This window comes from Eretmochelys imbricata, chromosome 11, assembly GCF_965152235.1.
Source record: "Eretmochelys imbricata isolate rEreImb1 chromosome 11, rEreImb1.hap1, whole genome shotgun sequence".
Classification (NCBI taxonomy): domain Eukaryota; kingdom Metazoa; phylum Chordata; order Testudines; family Cheloniidae; genus Eretmochelys; species Eretmochelys imbricata.
Genome location: NC_135582.1, coordinates 17,532,121 through 17,555,134, shown reverse-complemented (window position 1 = coordinate 17,555,134; position 23,014 = coordinate 17,532,121). Strand labels below are relative to the sequence as shown.

At 40.3% G+C, this 23,014-nt stretch overlaps 1 protein-coding gene across 1 annotated transcript in view; it reads left to right on the top strand.

Moving 5' to 3' along the window:
- NCKAP5 (NCK associated protein 5) overlaps nucleotides 1-23,014 on the top strand; it is a 466,257-nt gene that overhangs the window by 135,353 nt on the left and 307,890 nt on the right. Inside the window, exon 3 of the mRNA XM_077830371.1 lies at nucleotides 10,008-10,067. Within this exon, the coding sequence (XP_077686497.1) occupies nucleotides 10,008-10,067 (60 nt within the window). The remainder of the gene's footprint in view (nucleotides 1-10,007; nucleotides 10,068-23,014) is intronic.

Below are 23,014 nucleotides of genomic sequence, written 5' to 3'. Positions count from 1 at the left end.
GCGATGCTTGCCTCAAACACTCATTTGTCATTCACAATGACCTTTGATGCTCTCTCCCCTTCACCCTCCTCCCCCATTCCTTCTGTATCTTGTCTGAACTATTCTGTACAGCAGTTACCCTGTCCTGTTTCAAATTTTTCCTAAGGACTTTCATATGATGTCTGTGGGAAATTGCCAACTGATTGCTAGGTAGAGAGTCATTGGGGACTGCTGATATCCATCCTTTCTCCAACCCTTTTGTTTGTCTTGTCTTTTTAGATTGTGAACTCTTCAGGGCATGGACTCTCGGTGTGTCTGGGGAGTGCCTAACACAATAGGGCCCTGATCTCAGTTATACTTACTTCTGTTATGTAAATTCTGTTCAATTATAATATAGACAAATATTCACAATTACAGATAAATAGAAAACTATGCATTACTGGTGCCATTTTCTATATATGAATTATTCTGATGGTTTTTTTAACAGGGTTAATACACCAAAAATGACTGCAGACGATGTAAATTAAAGTATTCCTTTAAATAAAGCTGCTTCTACTGTGTCTAGCCATCATATTTATATTTTCATTTAGTTTTTCCATGCAAGTTAAATTTCTCTATTGCCAGATCCAATTAAAATGGTCATGATTCCAAAATAATGATTCAAAAATTCAGTTTGGAACTGCCATTTTAATAGTATCAAATCCATTATACATAATCTCCTACAATAGAAAGCAAGTATTCAGCACTGCTAACCACAGTGATCACAACACCAGTTAAAACTGAGTTAAATTAATTCACTACAGCCAATCACCTTGGGCCTGTGCTCTTGTCAGATCACATAAACTAAATGGGGTCAAGCCTGGTTAGTACTTGGTTGGGAAACCTCCATGGAAAACAAGGGTGTGGAAGGAAGTGGTGCTTGTAATTCTGTGCATAGTACACCTCACCATAAGTCTGTATTGGCACCATGCTGGAGCATTGGTTTAGTGGATTTTAGAGACTGATTTTCTGGATCATTGGAAGAACAAGGTCCTATTTAACATCCCACAGCTTTTTTGGAAAGTGAGGGTAAGTGTTTTGAAAGAGTTAATGATACATGTGCGCTTTTGAAATTCAGATTTCGTATCCTGTCTGCTTAAATATTTATTGCCTTTTCAGTTGGGTACTCTTCACTTCCTGTCTTTCTACTGTGTAATGTTGCTGTCAAGATGTTTTTATTTTCCTGTGGCAAAGGAATCTGCACTTGTATGGACTGATACACCCATACGATAATAAAACAGTGCTTGCTAACATACAGTTTGGCTAGTGTGGTGTGGCTTACTGTTTGAAATAATTTTTTTACAAAGCATGGTTTTCAATCTGCCAAGTTATCTCTTGTATTTTTACAGGAAGACAAGAGCTCAGTGTTACAAATGGTTCACTACATGAAGGAAAATACTAGATTTTTAAGTAATACTTCTTTTGTGCAGAACTGTGCAAGTTCAACACAGTGTGAAAGTTACAAAGCTAAGTGTGAAACATACATGAAAAAACAGTCTCTCTTTTTTGTTGTTCTCAGGTTAAGATTGGTTTATAGAAAAACTAGTGTCTGGATAACATGAGCACTGACTCTTAAGAGGAATTAAATAAAGAAGAGGTACAGCTGTATCGGAAAATGATCATTTCAGTATGAAAGGGAAACTCTGGAAGCTGCTTAAGTGTTAAGAATGTAAGACACACATTCTGCACACACATGGTGGGTGTACTGATGTGTGATTAAGACTGGAAAAAAGGGCTTTGTCCGGTTTTTTTATGGGTATTGTGTTCTCTGTTGAACCTGGGCAACTGGATTCAGTGAAGCATTACATCAGGTTTTAGGTGCAGTACCCAGACATTTCAAATCTCCTTGAGTTTTGATTGATGCCAAAGTACTTTTTTATTACAAAGCTTTTTTTAAAAAAATTATTTCTTAGCACTGAAAATGTGTCCTAATCTACTTGTGCATGCCTAAACCTTCTTTGAAAATTAGGATGAGATTCCATCTGAGACAATTTTGGTTGAACATATTCCTGAAGGTTTCATCACATGACATAATCTTTAATTAAAGATTAATCTTTAATTCCTGGAGACTCCAGGACAACCCAGGAGGCTTGGCAACCCTAGCCTGAACTCTTATGCTGGAAAGGTATATCATCATTTCACCTATGTAGGAGGCTGAACCAAGATTCTTTATCTAAAAGCTCCAGAATTTGAGATTTCAAAATATGGATCAGAATCTTAACATAAAGTTTGGGAGGTTCAGGTTCAGTGTTAGGGTTTGGCCTATTATAGAGAGAGTTTGGAGCTATGACTGTTTAAGATTAGGACATAGGATTAGAAAATATATACTTGGATTTTTAAATGAATAATTTACACAACAAAGATAGCATCTTTTTTGTGTGTCTGGAATGTCTCTGAGCAGACCATGACATACACTAACATTCTTGTTCAAAGTTGTGGTGTTTTTTATAAAAAAAAAAAAAAAAAAAATCAGTCCACTTATTTTTGTCTCTCTGAATTTTGAAAAGTTAGTGTTTGATATTGAAAATCCGAGCTCTGGCAGTTAGTTGTGACTGGTCACATGGCATAGTTTCTTTTCAGTCTAACTCATGAGGAAGATGGCTTGAAGGAGTAGTAGTAGTTAGGGAGACATTAGAATGTAGGCAGGATTATTTAGAACATCATAAACCTTTTCCTCTGTGGGCCAAATATGCCTTACTTGTCCCATCCCATCATTACACAGAAAGGTAGACTATTGTGAGAGATATTAGTGGTGGGAAGAGTTTTAAATGTATTTTCCTCTCATAGTATTCACACAAAGCAATTGCATGTGTATGTTTGGTCCTGTCTGCCAAGGGTATATGATCAGATCTTTATCAGGCTCCCTCCGTTACCTCTATAAAGGGTCTCTGGCTAGGCATTTTGGGAACACTGTCCCCTGTTGTATTTATGGCCTGTGACCCATCTTCTACAACATATACAACATATACTTACAGTGCAAATCAATTTCAAAAGCACAAAATATGCTTTCTAACAGCATTTTGTAAACCTCTTATCATTTGATGTTTTTTCCAAAAGTACCAACAAGTGCATCTAAAGTGAATTTATTTTAATATTTTGTCCAGTCCTTGCAGAAATTTTTTTTTGTCTGGTTCAGGTCTGCTGTAGTAACTATAGGGATAAAATATACTTGATTTAAAAATTAGTAAAACCGTGTAACTTCACAGCGAAGCTAAGCATATTTCCTATTAAAAATATTAAAACCAAAAGTTAACTTTGAAGGCTCATCACAATATTCTTACACATTCAAAACATCTGAAAGGCTAAAGCAGCTGAAAACCTATTCTATTCTCCAGCTCAATCATAATAAAAAATCTTATCCAACTGACACTGTGTTGATTAAAAAAAAAAAAAAATCTGGGCTGAGAACTGTTACAGGTTATATCTTAATCAGACTTGTCAATGATTAACTTCGTCAGACAGTGGCTTTTAATGGATAGTCTTATTTGGTCACAGTTAAACACAATGGACCTCATTCCCCTTTGCTATACAGCTTGTATAATAATTTACGATAATTCAAACTGTGTGCAAAATGCTACCAACTCAGAATGGTAGCACTTTGTATGCACTTTGCAATCATTTTGCTGGTGTATATGATTACATGTGGTGCAAAACAATGTATTACCATACCCAATGGGTCAAATTAATCCCTGATGGAATGCCATGAAATTACACCATGGACTGATTTGGTCCAGGGGCACTGCTGTGCCTCACTAATGTGTCCTAGTAAGTGAAGGTAACAATCTGCTTGGAGTGAAGTACACAATTTCTTCATTTCTAGGAGCGGGGCCTATTTAAAATAGAAACATAAACTTGGGTTGCCTCCAGATAAACATTCTTTTAGACACCCATGCAACAAATGGTTGTGCAGTGCTCTTAACCTTTTTTTTTGTGATACATAACAAGCTACTTTTTGTTTTTGTGTTTTGTTTTCATTGTAGAATTTTTGAAATATTACATCTTTTATCTTGCATCATGCAGATTGTCTAAGGGTGACCATCCCGGCTTTGTTTCCTTAGGAAATCCCTCAAGGAAGCTCTCTTTCTAATATTTCTCCAAGACTCTTGCTGGTAGTACTCAGAAGATTCATGTACCAGAAAGAGAAATCTTTTTATTAGTGAAAGCATAGATGGGATTTTTGGGTTCTCAAGGTCTTCAGGAACTTATAACTTGTTCTGCATTCAGATGTAAGATTGAATAGGGAGAGAAAATAATTTCTTTTTTTTGCAGACAGCTGAAGTAGATACAGGGGGGGGGGCATGTTGTTTCATTGTGTATTTTAATGTTGATTTTTCTAGCAGACTGTAAATATGGATAAACAGCTCTTATGTGCTTTGCTCATGAAATATCCTTAAGCATTTGTTTTGCAATTAAAAAGTCAAAACCCCTCAAAGCATATGTTAGCTTTTCCACTAAAGCATATTAAAGCAGTGAAGCAATGCAAACAAGCAACTGACTATTTCCAGTGGATGAGCTAAATCCTTAAAACAGGATTAACCAATTTTGTAATTTGATTATGGTAGGATCCTGCCCACCAACGACAGGGGTCTGTTGGTGTTACAGTAGCATCTACGCAAAGGGCCTTAAAAAAAGGGCTGTGTTTAAAAGCTACATATTTGCACGAAAGGTGCTATTAGTGTATTTGTTCTACCTGTGCATTTTCAATAGATGTTTAGAGCTCTGATAGTCAAGTTGGAAAACAAAAACAAAACAAACAAAAAATTGATTAGATTAAATGCAAGATCCAAATTGTTTTGATATACTTTACTTAGGTTTTGTTAATATTAGCTATATGAAAGTACTCTAAAAAATATGAATGCTTGATTAGTAATACCTTAAGTTATTTGATAGGTAGGTACCATAACGAATGGAAATTGAGTGAGGTTAAATTGATTAAATTTGTGAATGGTAAATAGTTTAGGAACATGGCAAAAATGCCTATGATTATAAATGCTTAAGTAAAAGCTGGATTGCAATAGGTTAGAGGTAATCCTGTAACTTCTCTGGTAGGAGTCACTTTCTGTACAGAGTTCTTGAAAATTAGTGCTATGTAAATAATGGAAATTCTGTTTCACACAGGATTTCAAGATTTAGAAACTGTTTTTATTCCAATCCAGAATAAAACCTGAAAATTTTGAAATTTTCTGAAAAAATATTCCTAAAAAAATTATTGGGATTGTTGGAAATATTTCATTTCAATTTTGACTTTTTAAAAAATTTAAATTATATTATAACACAAAATAAAACAATCAAACAAAAAGTTGTTTTGGAGGAAAAATTAAGACATCATCTGAAAATGTAGAAACAGAATGTTGTGAAACAGTTTTGTTCAGAGTTTCGATTTTGATGGAACTGCACTTTCAAATGAAAACCTGTTCTGCAGAGGTTTTTTCTGATCGGCTCTACTCTAAACCTTGATTTGCCCTGATTCCCCTTTGTGTTTTGCTTCTCTAACTCCACAACAACTTACCCACGAAAAGAGAGGAGTCCCCCAGTCAAGTTGAAGGGACCCTTTCACATCTGTACTTTCTTGCTTAGTCCTTTTTATTTTATTTCTTTCTGAGCCAGCTTTTCCTCTCATATACTGTACTTCCCAAAGTGGTGGCATTGGTCTGCTACAGGGGTCTCAAACTCAATTTACCTTAGGGCCAGTGCCAGTCCTCAAATCCTACCAGTGGGCCAGTAATGTCACTCATGCCGCCCAGAACCCGCCCCCAAAACGCTGCAGCCCACCTGCCTAAGGCTCTGGGAGGGAGTTAGGATGGGGGAGGAGGTCTGCGGTAGTGGGTTGGGGTGCAGGCTCTGGGAGGGAGTTTGGGTGCAGAAGGGGTGAGAGGTTGGGTTCTGGGAGGGGGTCTGGGGTGCAGGCTCTGGGATGGAGTTTGGGTGCGGGGGCAGGCTCTGGGCTGGGGCTAGGGGAGGGGTGCAGGCTCTGGGAGGGAGTTTGGGGATGGGAGGGGGTGTGGGAAAGGGGTGGGGGTGCAGGTTCTGGGAGGGTGTCAGGAGGTGCAGTGCTTACCTGGGGCTCCAAGGTGGGGTGGGCCAGGGGGCCTCCACACACTGCTGCCCCCAGACACCGCCCCTGTAGCTTCCCATTGGCTGCAGGGGCGCTCGGGGCGGGGGCAGTGTGCAGCGGCACAGCCCTGCCGTGCCCTGCCTCGACCTGGGGCCGGCAGACATGTGGAGTGAGCACGCAGAAGCCTCTCAGCTCCTCTGTGCTGCCGGTGGTGGGCAGGATCCTGGGCCATTGTAAATCGCCTGGGGGACACGTGGGGGCGGGGAGCGCCCAGACGCAGCAGGCAGGGCCAAGGGAGAGATCTGGCCCCAAAATTGCTGGAGCCCTGTGGGCCACATTGGGGAGGTTCTGGGGCTGCAGATGGCCCACAAGCCGGGAGTTTGAGACCCCTGGTCTGCTAGATGAGAGCCACAATGAGTTACCTTAATGGCCCAATTTGGAAGTACACTTCCCAGTTTAACTTTCCCTTTGAACAAATCCTGTTTGTTTAAGTTCTTATATGGCTCTGCTCACTGTAGTATCTGAGCATCTCTCAAGCATTAGTGGATTTTATCCACAATACGTGTGAAACAGGAAGGTATCATCCCCATTTTACTGGTTGGGAACTGAGGCACACGGTAGACTAAGAGATTTGCCCAGCATTCCATAGGGAGTCTCTGACGAGCCAGGAACCAAATGCAGGTCTCTTGACTCCCAGTCCAGCATCCTATCTTTTAGACCATTCTTCTGTTTAACATTGTTTTAAATGTGCTTCTCGGATATGACTTTCATCATCAGACAGACGCCAGTACAGAAAAATGACCTCATTGTTCCGTGGGCCTACAGTAATATAAAGCATTTGCAGCATATTAACCTTTAAGAGATAACCCATTTTTGAACAGTACAAAGTAACTTGAGATGGAACGTAACACAATATGATTTGAAAGTAGCTTCTGTCTACAGACGAGCACACACAAACACACAGGGATATAAGAACAGACAATTTTCAACTTTCATATAATATTAGAGATTTTAAAACTATATAGGTCAGGTTATGCTTTGCCATGGCAATATCCGTGTCTGGGCAGATTTAAGCAGAAAACTCAGTCTCAACTTAAGTTTCCCGACTAATTATCCCATCATTGAGAGGGGAGGGGGCTAATTTGCTGGCCCAAGATATGTGTGGTGTTTGGGGCCATCCAAGCCAGTGCCATAAACCCTTGTGGAATCCTACAGATACTCACACATCTATGGTGGGCCACTCTGAAGCATCTCCTGGTCCTGGCAGAATTGTTCTGAAAATAACTTTGCTGCCACAGTCTTCTCATTTGTGCCTGGGCCAGCCCTTCTCAATGGCATGGAGTAGGCTCTCCAGGGAGCTGATGCTAACTGTGTCAGCATTGTTTTCTGCGGAAAGAATTCCCCAGGGCTAGACAGAGCATTTCCGTCTCCCTTCTCATCTGTGGGAGCCTTGACAGGACAGAGATTCCACAGGTTTAGGGAAATAGAGAATACTTCCTCTTAGATTTCTCTCATCTCCTTTCTCACCTGCCCCCACCGTCATGTTTTTACCAGTCAATCTTGTCTTCCCTTTTAGGCTGGCGATTGACCAAATGAAATGATGCAGTCTGAGTTTCAGCCTTTGTTCTGGAGTTGGAAAACATGTTTTTCAGGGTAGCCAGTCATTGGTGAGGATGGAGAGTTGAAGTATCTGTCTGTTTCCGGCTTCTTCCGTGAGCCTTGGTCTATGCACTTGCGACGCTTACTGTTTTAACGAATCCTCCATTGCTTCTTAAATTGGTAGGAGATTGGGACTTTACTTTGATGGGCTCATGGGTACTGAATTATTTCGCTCTCCCTCTTTTCTAAATTCATCTTGATCTGTCTCTGCCCATGCTGAAACTCAACCTCTAAAAAAAGTTTTGTTTCATACAACATGTGTATTCACACACATGTGTATTTGTGTACACACACACATATATGAATTGAGCATTATTAGTTTTCATATTTGCCTACTCTTACTGCCTTTTACCCCTTCTTTTTCACCCCTTGACTGATTTAATTTGTTAAATTTTTTAAAAGTAAACTTTTATTTTCGTGATTTTTAAAAAGCATATTTTAAACAGTTTGTATTATGCTGTGCAACACAGTGCTTCAGGTGTGCAAAGGAGGTGGGAGAGGTGTTGGAGTTGAATAATTGATAAATGTTTTTTACTTAAGCAAAGGAAGTAAGGCATCTTTCAGCAAGCTAAAAGAAAAGGGGTACTAGTGGCACCTTAGAGACTAACCAATTTATTTGAGCATAAGCTTTTGTGAGCTACAGATCACATCATCGGATGCATACTGTGGAAAATACAGTGAGGAGATTTATCTATCATGATGGCTTTAGTTGCTCAAAACTGCTCATGTATTGTAAAGCAGATCAAGAAAGGGGGACAAGTGATATCTGCTGTGGAATTACTATGGGGATGGTGTGTCTATTGTTGGTGCCATTTATTTAATTGCAGATAAAGTTCTTGGACTGATGTGTGAATTGAAACTGTGGTCAGGGAATTACATTAACTACTACTCCCTCCTCAGGATTATCACTGTATGTATTTTTAGGTCTAGATTGTGTTTGCTGAATGGAAGTGAATAAATTAAGTGAGTAGAACTCTCTAAGTGAGAGTGTTGTTGTGGGGTATATGATATGTGTTATTGTTCTCTCACCATTTACATGGAATTTTTTGTGACAATCTAGGTTTCTTGAAATTCTGTTCCTCATAGGTTTAAGCATTAGGTGCAAGGGGGGTCATATGCTTCCCCTCTCCTAAAGTTTTACTATCCTTTTGATGTTGCCCCTCAGGGTGGATATATGAATAGTGTGTTCTCCTCTCCACACATTTTTTTGTTTTAATGTGGTTGTATCACGAATATTCCCCAATAATTATTGGACCCAATTGAAAAATGCCCATCTTGCCTTTCTTAAAATAATTTTAAAAGGTTATTTCCTGTCTCTTTATTCCTCTCTCTGCTCACTCTACTTAACTAGCACTGGTGTCTTTTGTTTCCCTTTAAACTGTTCCCTTTACACTTCTCTTCTGTACCTCCTGCATACTATGTCTCTCCGCTCCAGGGCCTTCCAGGATCTTTCCACTCCATGATCTTTTAGGACAACATCCTCAGCTGGTGTAAACTGGCATTGCTCCAGCTGAAGTCAGTGGTGCTACACCAGAGTACACCAACTGACAATCTGCTGCCCAATCTCTCTTCAAATCTTCTAAAACCATATATTTTATCCCTTGCATAAACTCTCGGGGAGAAACTCTCTCTGTTGTTGTTTACTGTACACAATAAGAGCTTGATTTACCACCACCCCCTGCCCCTTTAATAAAGCAAATAGGCCTACATGAAGTCAAGCTAAGGATCTGAATGAGGATTTCATGTGACTGAGGGTTTCAGGACTGGGGTCTAAAATTGTAAGTAATACTGAATTACAAAATGCTACAGAATGTGTTTATGAATATGGTTGGTAATGCGTTCTCAGCTTCTTCTGTTAGTTTATAAAGTTCAAATATAGTAACAAATGTTTTTAAATATTCCAACCTTCTAACCAGAGCTGCCATATAGTAGAATAAAGTTGATGTGCAAGGTTACAGAAAAATGATGGACAACATAATTTAGGTGAAGTTTTCCCATAAAGCCAAGATCATGGGCTACTTTGCTACTTGTTTCAATGGGACAATTGATGCATAGGTTGATTTGATTCACTGACACGGTGTCAGGCTGTCATGAAATGCAACAATAAAGCTCAACTCCTTTAAACATTTTAGGAAATATGGCAGAGAGAGAGAGAGCTCTGCCAAGACGGTTACCACGGCAATGTCGAAGAATGCTGCAGTGACATGCGAGCAGAGCATTCTCCCAACTAGTGAAAAATGATCTGCTTTTCATGTGCTTCTCTTTCCATAGGGAGAAGTTGTCTGTGGCTCAGCTGCAGCGGGAAGTTGCGCGAAGTGAGAGTGAAGGGACAATGGTAAGTGTTGGATAATATCTGTTTTGCAATTCCAGTTGTACCCTTTCTATTCAGGCCTTAGACACATTTCACCTTCCGGAGGGTGGCCACTGAAATATTAGTCTTGCATTACGATTAATGATGTTTTTGCCAGTGATGGAAAAACTCAGTTATACCAGAAACACCATTGTCTTGGAAATACTTCTGTTAGGCAGAGAAATAGTCTCCTTTTCCCTGGTGATGGGAATTCACCCTGAAATTCAGGCAAGCATCAGTCTGAACCAAAATAGCCAATATCAGATTGAGATATTAGAATCATAGAATATCAGGGTTGGAAGGGACCTCAGGAGGTAATCTAGTCCAACCCCCTGCTCAAAGCAGGACCAATCCCCAACTAAATCATCCCAGCCAGGGCTTTGTCAAACCTGACCTCAAAAACTTCTAAGGAAGGAGATTCCACCACCTCCCTAGGTACCGCATTCCAGTGTTTCACCACCCTCCTAGTGAAAAAGTTTTTCCTAATATCCAACCTAAACCCCCGCCCCACTGCAACTTGAGACCATTACTTATTGTTCTGTCATCTGCTACCACTGAGAACAGTCTAGATCCATTCTCTTTGCAACCCCCTTTCAGGTAGTTGAAAGCAGCTATCAAATCCCCCCTCATTCTTCTCTTTCGCAGACTAAACAATCTCAGTTCCCTCAGCCTCTCCTCATAAGTCATGTGCTCCAGTCCCCTAATCATTTTTGTTGCCCTCCGCTGGACTCTTTCCAATTTTTCCATATCCTTCTTGTAGTGGCGGGGGGGCCCAAAACTGGACACAGTACTCCAGATGAGGCCTCACCAATGTCGAATAGAGGGGAACAATCACATCCCTCGATCTGCTGGCAATGCCCCTACTTATATATCCCAAAATGCCATTGGCCTTCTTGGCAACAAGGGCACAATGTTGACTCATATCCAGCTTCTCGTCCACTGTAACCCCTAGGTCCTTTTCTGCAGAACTGCTGCCTAGCCATTCGGTCCCTAGTCTGTAGCGGTGCATGGGATTCTTCTGTCCGAAGTTCAGGACTCTGCACTTGTCCTTGTTGAACCTCATCAGATTTCTTTTGGCCCAGTCTTCTAATTTGTGTAGGGCCCTCTGTATCCTATCCCTACCCTCCAGCATATCTACCTCTCCTCCCAGTTTAGTGTCATCTGCAAACTTTCTGAGGGTGCAATCCACACCATCCTCCAGATCATTTATGAAGATATTGAACAAAACCGGCCCGAGGACTGACCCTTGGGGCACTCCACTTGATACCGGCTGCCAACTAGACATGGAGCCATTTATCAATACCCATTGAGCCCAACAATCTAGCCAGTTTTCTGTCCACCTTGTCGTCCATTCATCCAGCCCATACTTCTTTAACTTACTGGCAAGAATACTGTGGGAGACCGTGTCAAAAGCTTTGCTAAAGTCAAGGAACAACACGTCCACTGCTTTCCCCTCATCCACAGAGCCAGTTATCTCGTCATAGAAGGCAATTAGATTAGTCAGGCATGACTTGCCCTTGGTGAATGCATGCTGACTGTTCCTGATCACTTTCCTCTCCTGTAAGTGCTTCAGAATTGATTCCTTGAGGACCTGCTCCATGATTTTTCCAGGGACTGAGGTGAGGCTGACTGGCCTGTAGTTCCCAGGATCCTCCTTCTTCCCTTTTTTAAAGATTGGCACTACATTAGCCTTTTTCCAGTCGTCCAGGACCTTCCCCAATCGCCATGAGTTTTCAAAGATAATGGTCAATGGCTCTGCAATCACATCTGCTAACTCCTTTAGCACTCTCGGATGCAGCGCATCCAGCCCCATGGACTTGTGCTCGTCCAGCTTTTCTAAATAGTCCCAAACCACTTCTTTCTTCACAGAGGGCTGGTCACCTCCTCCCCATGCTGTGTTGCCCAGTGCAGCAGTCTGGGAGCTGACCTTGTTCATGAAGACAGAGGCAAAAAAAGCATTGAGTACATTAGCTTTTTCAACATCCTCTGTCACTAGGTTGCCTCCCTCATTCAGTAAGGGACCCACACTTTCCTTGACTTTCTTCTTGTTGCTAACATACCTGAAGAAACCCTTCTTGTTACTCTTAACATCTCTTGCTAGCTGCAACTCCAGGTGTGATTTGGCCTTCCTGATTTCACTCCTGCATGCCTGAGCAATATTTTTATACTCTTCCCTGGTCATTTGTCCAATCTTCCACTTCTTGTAAGCTTCTTTTTTGTGTTTAAGATCAGGAAGGATTTCACTGTTAAGCCAAGCTGGTTGCCTGCCATATTTACTATTCTTTCTACACATCGGGATGGTTTGTCTTTGTAACCTCAATAAGGATTCCTTAAAATTAGGTTTGTTTAGTCAAAAGTTGCCCCTCCCAAGCTGTAAAAAATGGAAAAATTAAAGTAAGGAAGCTTAAAGAAAGAAAAGAAGACCAGTTCGATAACTGTATAAATTTTAAGCTCTTAATTTATTTCTTGCTTTCCGTTGGTTGTCTGTTTTCCATGTATCAAGCTTGTGGGATGAAGATTGTGAGTTAAAAACTGGCATGGCTGGTTTTAGTTAACTATAACTTCAATTGATAGCATGCCTTATTGTAACCCACGCATCTCCTGGGTGTGGTGTTCTGTGCCATCTAGTGGCACTGAGACCATTGAGAGAGAGAGAGATTTACAAGTCTGCTCTACAGCCTTAGCAAAGAGCCATATGGCTTTTAACTCATGCTATAGAGGCTCATGCACTAAGCTCCAGAGGTCCTTGGTTCTATCCCACCTGCCGACAGCCAGGGTCTGTCGGCGTTACATTATCACACTAAAACAACATTATTTTTTCCCAACCATTTATTAACACTGCCTAATTTATTTGAAATCCAGAGGACTTTTCCCATCTGAGAAGGATTCTATTTATCCCTTTCTTCACCTGAAAAGTCTGGGGGACGCAAGGGATAAAGCGGATATGTTCAGAATTACTAAAACAAAACCCAGTTCCCGTGGACATGTGCATGAGGCTGCCATTGACTAAAATGGAGTCATCTAGTTGAATCTGAAGACATAATTTGGCCCATAGTTTGTTAAACTAAGTGGAGAGAGTCTGAAATAGTGACCATATGAGGAGTGCATGTGAGCATGTAAAAACTCCATTAGTCTTGTGATGCAAAGTCTTGAAAACCTTAAAATTTCAACAGTTCCCTTTTAAAAATATATGTAAGCCACATTTAATGACTAGTATAATAAAATGAGAGATTTGGAAGGCATAATTGGCAGCATGCAGATAAAGATGAGTTTGATTCTGAAGCTACAGCTTTTAATGGAAAGCTGAAGCTAGACAAATTCTAACTGGAAACAAGGAGCAAATTTTTAACAGTGTAACTGACACTGCAATTAACCACTGAAAAAACTTACCAAATTGTTGTGGTGGATTCTCCGTCACTGGCAATTTGTTGATCAAAATTGGGCTAGATCGTATTGTTTAGAAAAAAACATCCAAACAGGAATTAATTCATGGAATTCCAGTGTCCTGTGTTATGCAGACAGTCAGACTAGATGGTCACAATGGTCCCTTCTGTCCTTATAAATTATGACTCTACTGTATGTATTGGAGCAGAGCTCATATACAAGGTGAGAAAAAAAAATGTCCAGTGCTAAATCATAATCTAGGAGTCTGTAACTCAGGCAAAACTTCCACTGGCTTCAGAGAGAGTTTTGTCTGAGGAAAGATGGCAAAGATCAGGCCTCAGGTTTGCCACTGTGTGTATTACTTTTCAGTATAAATAATTTTAAAAAAGTACAAAGTGCTGTTACCTTGATTGAAATGTTTCCTTTAATTTTATGAACTAGTTTTCCTTGTAGGCATAGAACTAATACAGTTTCTTAAATGTGAAGTCCTTCTTGTGGGATAATTCAAGGCTCTTTAAATAAATAATATTAACCTTCTAGACCAGAGGTGGGCAAACTACTGCCCATGGGCCACATCCGGACCGCGGGACCATCCTGCCTGGCCCCTGAGCTCCTGGCCCAGGAGGCTAGTCCCTGGCCCGTCCCCTGCTTTCCCACCTCCCCCGCAGCCACGCCACCGTGGGGTGCAATGCTCTGAGTGGCGGGGCTGCAGAGCCCGGCCTGACCCAGTGCTCTGTGCCGTGCGGCACGGCGCGGCTGCCTGTCCTGGTGCAGCTGCGCCATCAGCCACTGGTGCTCCAGGCAGCGCGGTAAGGGGGCAGAGAGCGGGGCGGAGTTGGATAGAGGGCAGGGAAGTTCGGGGTGGTGGTCAGAGGGAGGGGGTGTGGATAGGGTTTGGGATGGTCAGAGGGTGGAGAACTGGGGTTGAATGGGGGCAGGGGTCTTGGGGAGGCAGTCAGGAAGGAGAGGAGGGGTTGGATGGGGTAGTGGGGTGCAGTTAGGGGCAGGGGGCAGTTAGGGGCGAGGAGTCCGGGGGCAGTCAGGGAGAAGGGGTGGTTGGATGGGGCATGGGGGGGGAGTCAGGAAGGAGGGGGGGGGTTGGATGGGGTGGCCGGGGGCAGTTAGGGGCAGGGGGTCCGGGGGTGGTCAGGGGACCGAGAGCAGGAGGGGTGGATGGGGCAGGGGTTCCCGGGGGGGCCCTCAGGGAACTGGGGGTTTGGATTGGGCAGGAGTCCTGGGCGGGCTTTCAGGGGGCAAGAAGCGGGGGGTTGGATAGGGGCTGGGGGGCCGGGCCATGCCTGGCTGTTTGGGGAGGCACAGCCTCCCCTAACTGGCCCTCCATACAATTTCAGAAACCCGATGTGGCCCTCAGGCCAAAAAGTTTGCCCGCCCCAGTTCTTGACATACATAGCTTTTGTGTACATGTGATTCCAGAGCATGCCTATCCTACATCAGGTAGAAAAATCTACACTATTTAGGATTTGCTTCCCTACACAGGGGGATGCTAGTTAATTGCAGCCATAACTTATGACCAGCTGTTGTCTCCTATGTACGGCCCAAGGAATTATAGACAGGAAAGACCTGTTGCGCTATCTCGTCCACCCACCGTTACAGGAATCGCTGCAGTGGGGATTATTCAGACAGAGCAATAATTAAAAGTAAACATTAAGCATGTGTTTTAGATCCGATTTAAGCTGTGATATCTTTGCTCAAAATATGAGTTATACACATCTGTATAAATAACACATGTGGTAAGCAATAATGAAATGCATCTTTACGAGGAGAGAATGTTGAGTGCCACTCACGGTGAGGTATCCCATCTTTTTGCGAGAGAAGAGATCAGGAGGAAACAGTATATGATATCAAACTATCAGACCCACATAGAAAATGCATTTTTTGTAAGTCTTTGGCTCCCAGAGTTACACTATCTCAGTGTTCAATTTATTCCTGGCAGTAGATATAGCAGGAAATGCTGAGGTGAAAGGATTAAAATGAAGATTTTTTTTCTCACAAGATAAATCGTCTCTACCAAAAAATACATTTTACTGATATAACAAATAAGTTTTTAAACAATTTTATAAAAACTGGTGTGTCACAACTAGAGTTCAGATAATGTAGGGAATAAATTATTATGTGGCGGGGGAGGGATAGCTCAGTGGTTTGAGCATTGGCCTGCTAAACCCGGGGTTGTGAGTTCAATCCTTGAGGGGGCCATTTGGGGATCTGGGGCAAAAATTGGGGATTGGTCCTGCTTTGAGTAGGGGGTTGGACTAGATGACCTCCTGAGGTCCCTTCCAACCCTGAGATTCTATGATTCTATGATACATATGAAACGGAAAAATAGGCTAAACTTATCTGTGAACAGTTTGATTTGCTTAGATTTATTTATTTATTCACAGTTTTTTACTGGACCATCTTCACAAATAATTTCTGATTTGTAGAACTGTCAAATTGCACAGAGACTTTATTATTAATTATGTTTATTACAATAATGTCTCAGGGACAACCAAGAAAGGAGGCCCCATTGTGCTAAGCTCTGTACAAACAGTATAGTGGATGGTCCCATCCTAGAAGAGCTTACAGTTTAAACAGACAAGACAGACGCAAGTTAGGGTAGGGGAAAGGGTGGAACACAGAAGCAGAGTGAACTACTTGATGGTAGCAAACATTAATTCCATGTGTTGGTTTGTTTGAGGTGGGTGGGTTTACGTTAGAGGGGATAAACTAAACGGAAAGGGAAGGGAGTGAGGAGGACCGGGCAAGGGAGAAGTGGGGCAGGTGTGGTGTGAAGCTAAGATGAAAAGACTGAGGGACGGGGAGCAAGAGAGTAGAAACAAACAGCTAGTCAGCATAGGGCAGAGAAATCCAGGCAGAGCTGTGAAAAGTTGTCTGAATGTCCAGAGATCCTCTAGAAAGAACCCTAGAAATGTATCTAGAAATTGAAACCATGAATATATATCCAGGCTGCACTTTGACCCTTACTGCATAATTTTTAACCATGCACATTTGAAGTTTTGAGTTAAAAAATTAGGATATCAAAGGCATTTTCCTTCACCAAAGACAAAAAGCTACATTATACCCTCAAGTATGTGCATCTCTGTCTGAAGCCAATGAGAAATGTGTAAATATCTGTGATGGCAGAATTTTTATTTTCAAATGTACGAACTTTAAAAATAATCCAAGTAAGAGTTTATTCCAGAACACAGAAGTATATAGAAACATCTGAAATAATCAAAGAAGTTGTTTCCTCAGACTCATGTAACTTAAAAATAACCAAATAATATTTTACCAAACTTTCATCAAACACCAAAAATAAGAAAACATCTCTTTGGGCTCAGCACAAGACTAAATTTCTTGAACACTGAGTTCTAGAATCAGGAATTTACAATGACAATGCATTCTCAGCTGTGTGTGTCACTGCAGCAATGTTCTAATTATAAAACAGTTGTTTTGGAATTGAAAACCTAGAGTGTACTAAAACTATACAAAATGCACCACAGTCCCGTTCATATTCAAAGACAAGTAAAACTTCAAACACTTTTGCATCTGTTTATATATACATGCACTATAATATATTTGTTTACTAGTCATTTTTATTAGTTTCCTGCATCTAAGTACTATAATTCTAACCAACTTTTCTTTAGTTCATTGATCAGTAACCCACACAGAATAAATCCTAATACTCAATGTATTTATGAAAGTTAAAGTGGTACGATACTGTCTTTTATGTCTACATGGGTCTCACTAAGGGTGGGCCTTAGGCACTGATTTACCATGTTTCCTGCTGTGGATTTAAGTAATGCAAAGTGATTATCATGGCTTCTTCCTTGTATCCATCTATTTCACACCTGCACCCTTTTGTTAGAAACACACCATGTTAACTGAATATGAGGTCCCCACTGAATAGGTTTCCACTCTTCTGTAATCCTCCTGCATTAGATTGATTTATGAATGTATCAGATTCTTTGTTAGCATGTAAACCACTAATTAATTTAAAGCCCTCTGTGGAGAAATTAAAGCCCTGGTTAAGACTTCAACAGGCTCAGATGGTGCTAATAATGGGAAAACAAGTTATATTAATGAGTTTTTGTGTGATCCACGCTATTATTGCTTTACAATGAATTTTTAGCATAAACTAGTAGACACTGTAAGTTTAAAAAAAGGGGGGGGGGAGGGGTGAACTACCAGAAAACAATTCATTTGTTATCATAAACTGAGTTGAATTTTATCTTTCTTGTTACAACTTCCTTGCATTAGTTCTTTGTGTGTACACAGGAGTCACGGATGAGAGAAAAAGGATAAAATATAAAACAAACTGGATCTTTGCCTAAAACTCAAACCAAATCTTTTAATTATTTATTCAAGTTTGAAAAAGTTTGACTAACTCTGTGAAATCTTTGTCATTTTCATGTGACTCTGAACCTGTCTGTTCCATTTGGAGGCAGAAGTGCTGAAGTACAGAGAGCGGTTATGATCCAAAGCCTACTGAAATCAGTGGGATGTCTCCATGGTTTGAACTCCCTCATATTTCAGGGAGAGGTTGGTTGCGTCCATGCTAGCTCAGATCTGTGTTCAAACTCTGTGTTCATTTGAAAATTCAAAACAAAACAGATAATGCTGTATACTTTTTTTAGGTTCATTCAGGACCAATAACAGTAGCAGGGAATAAAACTGGAAATTTAAAGTAAATTCCAGAAAAGGTCCCCTGTAAACATTTTTTTAAAATTCGGCATTTCTTGTTCCCTAACTATAGAGAGACACTTATTGCTCCAAGACATTACAGTATGGACTAAACTCGCTCCATCATTATGGAGGCTCCTGTTTTTACTCCTCCTCCTTCCTCTCCCTGCTGCCTGTGCCTCTCTCCAGCTGTTATCACTATACTGGCTCCAGCTAGGGAACTGAATATGTGGCCTTCACCAAGACTGATATTAATGCTGCTCCATTAATCAACTAGCAGGTAATGCTTCTAAAACCTGTGTGGTCAGCATTTCCAGATAGCCAGCATGTGACATCTGCAATGTGCCTGGTCCTTACCAAGGAGTGGGAGTCCTGAGTTTGCACTTGAACTTGGGTCTTTTACACATGGCAGCGTAATGTGCTGCCTCCAGCTTGGAAACACTTTTCTACCAAAGAAGTGATAAATCTGTGCAATAGCCTTGAGCAACTGGAAAGTCTGTTGATGCAGAAGCATTGAGGTCATTCAAATATAGATGTTGTTTAGCAGTAAATGAAGTGTTAAAAGATGAGCTAAAAGAAGCTAGATTATCTTTTTGCAATACCAACATTTATGTCCTTGCATCCAGTAACCCAGCTATCTGTGCTTTAATTAAAAAAGTAGCACATAATGAGGCAGACTCACTATTTCAGTTGAAGTTCCCTGTCTTGAAATTGAGCTATATTCACTATTCATCTATTCTTTCAGGTTTCAGCATGTTGTATTTTGTCAGGGAATAGCTGCATATTTAAATGTATCCCTTTGAACATTAAACACCCTAAAAACAAGATGAAACCTGCTCATCCATCCATCTTGCTCTTTTTTTCCTCTGTTAGATGGTCTATTTACACTACTTCCTACCTCCTCATTAGAGCTACATCACATAGTCCTCATGCATGTAGAAACTCAGTGACTTTAATGATAGTTATTATCACTGATAATGACTGACCAGTTTCTTTAGAAGTTTAGCCTAATGCACCTGGACCTCATTAAATTCTATCCTTCAGTGGGCCAAATGTCCTAATTTACAACTTTGCAACCTTATTGTCGTTAGTGAGGTTTCAAATATGTTTACTGGGAGAAGGATTTGGCCCCTTAATTCTTCATGTTAAATATGTTCCTTTTTATTTGTACATCTGAATATTTGGAGCAGACATTTTGTTATTACTGGTAGTTTCTTAAGAAGAATATTCTTCATAATTTAAAACAGAATGTTTCTGGCATTTCAGCACTCATTTGACAACAGAAACAACATAAAATAAAATAGCCACAGTTTTCTGAGTTTTCCTGACACTAACCTATTGGACACTTGATAGTTGTGTAGTCTCTGAGTTCCTCTGCTCTTCAATGCCAATTTTAGCTTTTCCTAGTTAATTAACTTCAGAATTTGATTTACTCATCAAATTCTTCTATAAGAATGTGAGGAACATGCTGATTATAAATTAATTTACTTTCAATCTATTATTGTTTTAAGTGTAATAGGAATTATGTGAGCACATATGGGAAGGAAAATATCCCTGTTGTTTTTTTTCAGTTCCTACAGTTACTGATTCTGGCTTTCAACCAGAAGAGGGAGCTACATTCATTTAAAATAACATCCATAACCAAAGCTCAGTTTAAACTACAAACCTTCTTCAGCATATTCAAGGTTGAGTATTGGTGACATTGTAGTTCAAAACACCATAGGACAAATCCTAGTCACATTTGACTTCAATGGGACTTAGATTTGGCCTTGTATTGTTAGCAGATCAAAGTCCCAGTATTTAAAGATCTGTTTTCAACATTCCCAATTGTAGAGCATAAAACACTATCCTCATTTTCAGTCTTGGTTAGGGAAACGGAGGTGGTAGGTAATAGGATTATTCAAAATATAGTACTGAAGAAGGAAAAACAAGCTTTGGTATAAAAGATCATGTTTTATAAGGCCTGAATGGAAAACAGTCAATTTGTAAAAGTACAGTGTGTAAAGTAAATTGCTCTTGGGTGGAAACTGGCATTTACACATTAGATAACCCATGCAGGAGCCAATCCAGGCAGTGCATCAAAAGTGCAGGAAGTCTCACACTATCCGATGAAGTGAGCTGTAGCTCACGAAAGCTTATGCTCAAATAAATTGGTTAGTCTCTAAGGTGCCACAAGTCCTCCTTTTCTTTTTGCGAATACAGACTAACACGGCTGCTACTCTGAAAACTATCCATTGGGTATGTTTAATATCAGAGTAGAAGTTGTCTTTAGCATGGAGCAAATCCCATTTTATGGCTAGAAACAGATGTATGCTGCTCTAGGCAATACCTCACTGGCTAATACACACTAATAGTGAACTGTGGCCACTTTAATATTTTAAAGGTTAAGCTCTGTAATCTGGAGCACCCTCAGGCAATGCAATGGATTGGCGATGGGGCCCATCAGCATTATTGGGTTAATATTCTTACAAACGATGACCTGAAAATAGCCACTATTTTGAAATCTAAGGAGAAAGTAAATGTATAAGCATGTTTTTGATAGAATACCAGGGTATTGTGCTGCTAATGGAACTCTATTAATCAGAAGATTTCTTGAAATTCTTAAAAAAACAATGTATAAATTGCATAACAATTTGAATTTGATGCAAAATATAAAGAGAAATCTACTGATAAATAGTGAAATTGCTATGGCATATTTGGGATTACTTTTTTTTAGATCTTCTAGGAAAATTCTTATACTTTTAATATGATAAATTAACCAGTTTGTTCTCTTGGTTAATTGCCAGAATATTTCTGTAGCATTTATATTAATACAGTAGCATTGCTTTAATCAGAATAATGTGTTCACTGTTTTAATGCTGAGAATACAGAAAATCAGTTAAATTTATAGTTTTAGCTAAGGGTTCATTCATTTTATTTATTTTAAAACAAACCTTTTTACAGGTACTGTTAATTTCTTGTTTTTTAGCCTTCACACACTCTTTGAGCTAAATAGATGCTGGTGTAAGTCTGTGTAGCTCTGTTGACTTAAAGCTCTGTAAATCAGTGAAGATATCCTGATTTATATCAGCTGAAGATCTGGCCCTTAATGTCCTGGTAGCTTCTATCTTAGCGAATGCAAGACCTTTTGATTATCACAATAATATATTTACTAACACTTGTCATATTTGTGTTTTTTATATCAGTACTACTTCATAGTGAGTTGAATTGGTTACTGATTTATCATATAATGCATGACAAGAGCAACACAGAGAAGAGGACAATGGAATAAATCCTGCTCTACAAACTAAGCAAGAGGTCCCATTGAAATCTGGTTAGGTGAGCAGGATTTGCTCCAGTATAGGAAACAAGATCTTTTGTTTCCTTTCCATGCCTGTCAGCTAAAGGTGAACCAAACTTGTTTTGCTGACTATTTATTTAATATGTGCTTGCAAACCTAACCTAATGCTCACTCTCCCAAAGAGGTAACCTTTAGTCTTATAAATGTGACCCAAAAAGAGAAGATATTGAACAGTATGGAGGAAGTGGGGTGTGGAAGAACAAAGGTCAGAGTAAGAAGATTATTCAGTCTTGGTGTTGGCACACCTTGTTGGTTCAATTAAATGTACAAATCCAAACCTATATCTTTAAATGAATGGAGCATTGTTAAAAAGTGCCAGATTAACAGAAAGTCTGTGTTTTACCCAAGAACAAATGAAGCACAAACAGTGGAAATAAAATAAACAGTGGAAATAAAAGCTTTATCACACTGCCCTGTCCAAGGCTCAGCTCTGCAGCTCTCTGTACGGAGAGAGGGTAGTTCATGTTCCATGGCCCATTAGATCTTGGCCTCTCCAGTAAATGTGATAACGCATCCTTTGGTATTCCACTGAATATGTTACAATGAAGATTTCATCACATAGTTTCCAGGTCTGGAATTGGGACAGAGGCATTCTGGTGTGCCCTGTGGGATGACATTGACTATGTTTAGACTGTGGGAATGACTCTCTGATGTTTGAATTGTATTATTTCCATATTGCTTGTCGTGATGCACTGTGCTTTTGTAATTCTTCTGAACTCTAATAATAAGTAAAGTACCATGTTACATACGTCTAATTCCCAGTGCCTTACCCGGCTGTAATCTGCCACCACAGTGACTTCCTCCCTCATTCCAAACCATAGCAACAAGCAATGCTTTGTGTGTACAATATAATGGCATATGTCTTAACATGTCTTAGACATCTACCAAAAATGTTTTTTAAATAGTAGTGTTTTTAGTACTCTTGTTATCAAAAAGTCACAATGGGGTATAGTTTTACCACCCCTTTGGGGTACAGAGGGCTTGGGAACACCACTAGGTGGGAGCACACATGCTGCCCGATTGTCCCTTTCCATGCTGTCATGCGAGGTTGGGATGCTGAGCATTTGGCAGGGTTGGGAAGAAAGTCCGCAGCCTCAGGAAAAGATTCCTCCCTCTCCCTTCTTCCCAGTTTGTTGCTTGTTTGTACCTCATTCAGGAGTTCTGGGTTCAGCTTTCAGCTCTGCCACAGATTTCCTGAGGGATCTTGGCAAGTCATTTAATCTTCATGCCTCAGCTCCCCTCTCTGTAAGTCAGGGATAATGATACTCCCTTTCTGCCACCATTTGTATGTCTTGTCTGTTTAGACTATAAGCTTTCTGGGGCAAAGATTGTCTCTTACTAGGCTTTTATACAGTGCCTAGAACAACTGAGCTTAATTTCATTTGGGGCCATTAGGTGCTACTGTAATATAGATGGTTGTAGCACAGTTACTAAGGTTGGGCATTGCAGAGTGGACATGACTCAATATGCATAGCCTTCATAAGAACAGGTTTGTAATGGCTGTTTATACTCTGAGTTTGTGAATAGC